This window comes from Cupressus sempervirens, chromosome 7 (assembly GCF_028749045.1).
Source record: "Cupressus sempervirens isolate cs-2001-9-10 chromosome 7, ASM2874904v1, whole genome shotgun sequence".
Lineage (NCBI taxonomy): Eukaryota > Viridiplantae > Streptophyta > Pinopsida > Cupressales > Cupressaceae > Cupressus > Cupressus sempervirens.
Genome location: NC_143124.1, coordinates 541,007,772 through 541,011,205, shown reverse-complemented (window position 1 = coordinate 541,011,205; position 3,434 = coordinate 541,007,772). Strand labels below are relative to the sequence as shown.

Below are 3,434 nucleotides of genomic sequence, written 5' to 3'. Positions count from 1 at the left end.
TATTAGGATAATATTAGTTTGTACATTACAATATCCCTCTATTCATGTTTACTTTCTCAAAGGATAAAATTTTATGAAGTATAACTATGAACCTGTAGAAGAGGTAGGGCAGGGAGATGGTGGGAAGGTAAAGATGTCAACACCGGCATTGTAGCTCTGGGAAGTTGTTTTAGGAGAAATAAAGCTGAGGAACCTTGAAGAAATTTAGGATTTACTATCAATAAGCACATTTCTAGAATCCTCGGCAACAGTTTTTCAAAGCATAGCTATGAGCCTGTGGAAGAGGTAGGACAGGGATCTGGTCAGAAGTTTAGTTAAGGTAAAGATGTCAACACCGGCTTTGTAGCTCTGGGAAGTTGTTTTCCAGAAAACAAAGCTAATGAACCTTAAAAATATTTAGGATTTAACATCAATGAGCGCATTTCTAGGAATCCTTGGCAATAATTTTACTAAAAATTGTCCATTGATGAATTTAGGAATTCAAACTTTAAAGTAAAAAGTATAGTTTGGTTGACTATTTCATATGAGTTTCCTATAGATACTTAAGAGCACAAAAAGTCCGGACAATTACCTCCCTACTGCTTACCATTCATCTTTTTGTGAATATGCTCATTTATTTAGGACACAATACATTTTTATTTTTATAACAGCTTTGTATTTGTAATAATGGTATGAAAACACATGCATGTGTGGATTCTTAGTGCTACTCCTGTTTATTTGTTTTGAATTTTTTATGCAAAATATTATAGTAGTACCCATTTCAAAATAAAGCCAGGCCATAATCTTGTGTGAGCTTAGCAAGTAAAAATGTTTGGTGCCAAATTCTGGACATATTTTATTTACAAAAGGAAGATTATGTGAGATAGCTATTGTACAAAGTCAAACACCAATGTGCACAGAGCATACATGCCAGGACAAGCACTTTTCAGATTTTGATTGTTGGACCTGGGTAAAAAGTCCAAATTGAAAACCAATACAATGGCAACTTACAATGTTCTATCAACAGGGCTACTAAATAAGGATTTGTATAGGATCCCAAGCTAAAGTGCAAATTGCGGCACACAACTGTTAGAAAGATGTATGAGGAACATATGCACAACTTATCTGATATTGATAATCTAAGTTCCTCTCAGAATAATCCAAGAAGACAAACAGTTGTTCTATCTGTGGGGTTTCATAAGGCTAGATGTAGGATCCAGGTTGATAAGCAAGGTGCTCCAGAAACGTGTTATTGGGATATATGACAGCCCTCACAAAAAGGTCTAATTCAGTGCAGTTTCCAAGTCTCAGTTGAGTATTTGACATACATTTCAATGAGACTTCACTACCCAAGTCGTTTCTAGATCTTCCCTGCAAAGGACCTAGGATGCAATTATTCTGCTATTGTTATACGAAATTTGTCTCCCAGCTGTGGATCAGGAATAAAAGTACACTGAGAACTATGCACCTCCTCAAAAAGACCATACTGAAAACCACGCACTTCCTCAAAAGAACTGACTTGGATACTCCACCAGCAAAGCCTCCAATCACATCACAACAATGCGGACTCTTATTGGAAGAATCGCCCTTGATAGAAATAAAAAAACTCTAAAAGGTTTCATTCAAACTTTTATGGCTGATAAAATTAGCCTCAGGAATTACAAAAAGTCTTCCCCAAATGTTGCATATTTGTTTTCGCTAAAAAGTCGGCGTCTGAATCTGACTAGTTTTGGCTTATTATGAAATGAATAATAAGAGCCGGATATTTGATAGAGTGTAATAGGAATATTATCGTCACAATGAGTTCTATATAAGATTCATTTTTCTCTAAAATTTATATTTGACAGTTACACAGAAAAATTAGATCTTCATACGATTTAAAAAGTTTTAATAGCAACCCAAAACACAGAATCCACAGACCCCAAAGTCCAACAATTCAACGAAAAATTTCCATAAACAGAATGCATATATTTTCCAAAATTCTTCAAACCACTTATTTTCAATAAAAAACCAAAGCACAAAATCCTCGTTAATATTAGAGCCACCAGAAATCTCAATCCTCCGACGTCCGATACATCAAAAAACACTACAAATAAGTTAAATTCAGATCTTTTTTCCAAAATTGGAGAAAACAAAACCAAAATAACCGTGATGAGTTTAACGGTAAGACTTCTGGAAACGAGCACGGGCACCACGACCACCAAACTTCTTGGGCTCGCAACGTCGGGGATCAGCGACGAGAAGCGTGCGATCGTAGCGGACAAGGATGTCCTTGATCTCCTGCTTGGCCTGCTCGTCTACGTACTTCTGATAGAAGGCAACGAGAGCCTTCGCTATGCTCTGCCGGATGGCGTAGATCTGCGAAGTGTGGCCGCCGCCCTTCACTCGGATGCGCATGTCGACGCCACTGAATCGCTGGCGGCCCAGTAGCAGAATGGGCTCAAACGCCTTGTAGCGCAGGATCTCTGGCTCAACCAACTCTATTGGACAGCCATTAATCTTTATCAATCCTCGCCCGCGTTTGCAGTGTGTCACTGCCACTGCCGTCTTCTTCCGGCCAAAGCACTGCACCGACTCCACTGCGGCCATTGTTCGATCGATCAATCTCCTCTGTTTCTCTCTGCTGAGCTGCCCTTGAAAACCCTAAGCTTTGCCTTTTTTAAAACCCTACACCCTCCCTTCTCCTGTGCACTATTGAAGTTGAAAATTTATGAAGCATAGAAAACAATGTGAAAAAAAAATAACCAAAAAGTAGCAATGGCACTTTGGTGCGCAATGAGTCTATGGGATATGCAAAAAAATTGTTTTATTTATTACTAGCACTTGTGTCTCCGTAAAAGGCTCAAGGTTCAAGGGATAAGCCGATAGTGTATTTTATGAATATTATTATTGTATGAAATTGCATAGAGCGGTAAACAGTAAAACATATTTTTCTTATGATATATAAGATTTTTTTGTCATATGAAGCAATAATGGCTAGGGTGGTCCTAAAGTGCTTAACAACAATGGTATTTTAGAACTTGAATAGTAGTTTACAATATAATAGTAAATTGTCATTAGACTCATACATAATATTTGATAAAAGTGCTTAACAACAGAAGGTATTTGTGAAGCTGAATAGTATTTAACAATATAATTGTAAATTGTCATTATAAGCATGCATAATGTTTTATACAAGCATTGTATGTAAGTAAAAGTAAGTGTGCCAAATCTAATGATACAATATCTTTTTATTGGTAAAACTTGTAGGACAACTCATAAAACTTGAGTAGTGCAAATATTTGTAAAAGAGAAGTAGATAAAATTGTTAATAATAGTTAATATTTAATTATAAAATATAACAAGAAAAAGTATATAATAATAAGAATATGATTATAAAATAATTATTTAAAAATTGATTTTGTTTTTATCTATTTCTTATCTTATAGCTTGACATTGAATTACTTTTATGTATT

The 3,434-nt window shown here is 35.8% G+C and overlaps 1 protein-coding gene across 1 annotated transcript; it reads right to left on the bottom strand.

Annotated features, from left to right (window-relative positions):
• Nucleotides 1-1,926: 1,926 nt before the first annotated feature.
• Nucleotides 1,927-2,782, bottom strand: LOC149547900 (small ribosomal subunit protein uS9). Its single transcript, XM_089791949.1, has one exon. It carries the CDS (start codon nt 2,566-2,568, stop codon nt 2,137-2,139), a length of 432 nt encoding a protein of 143 aa, XP_089648075.1. The 5' UTR covers nt 2,569-2,782; the 3' UTR covers nt 1,927-2,136.
• Between the last annotated feature and the right edge of the window lie 652 nt (nt 2,783-3,434).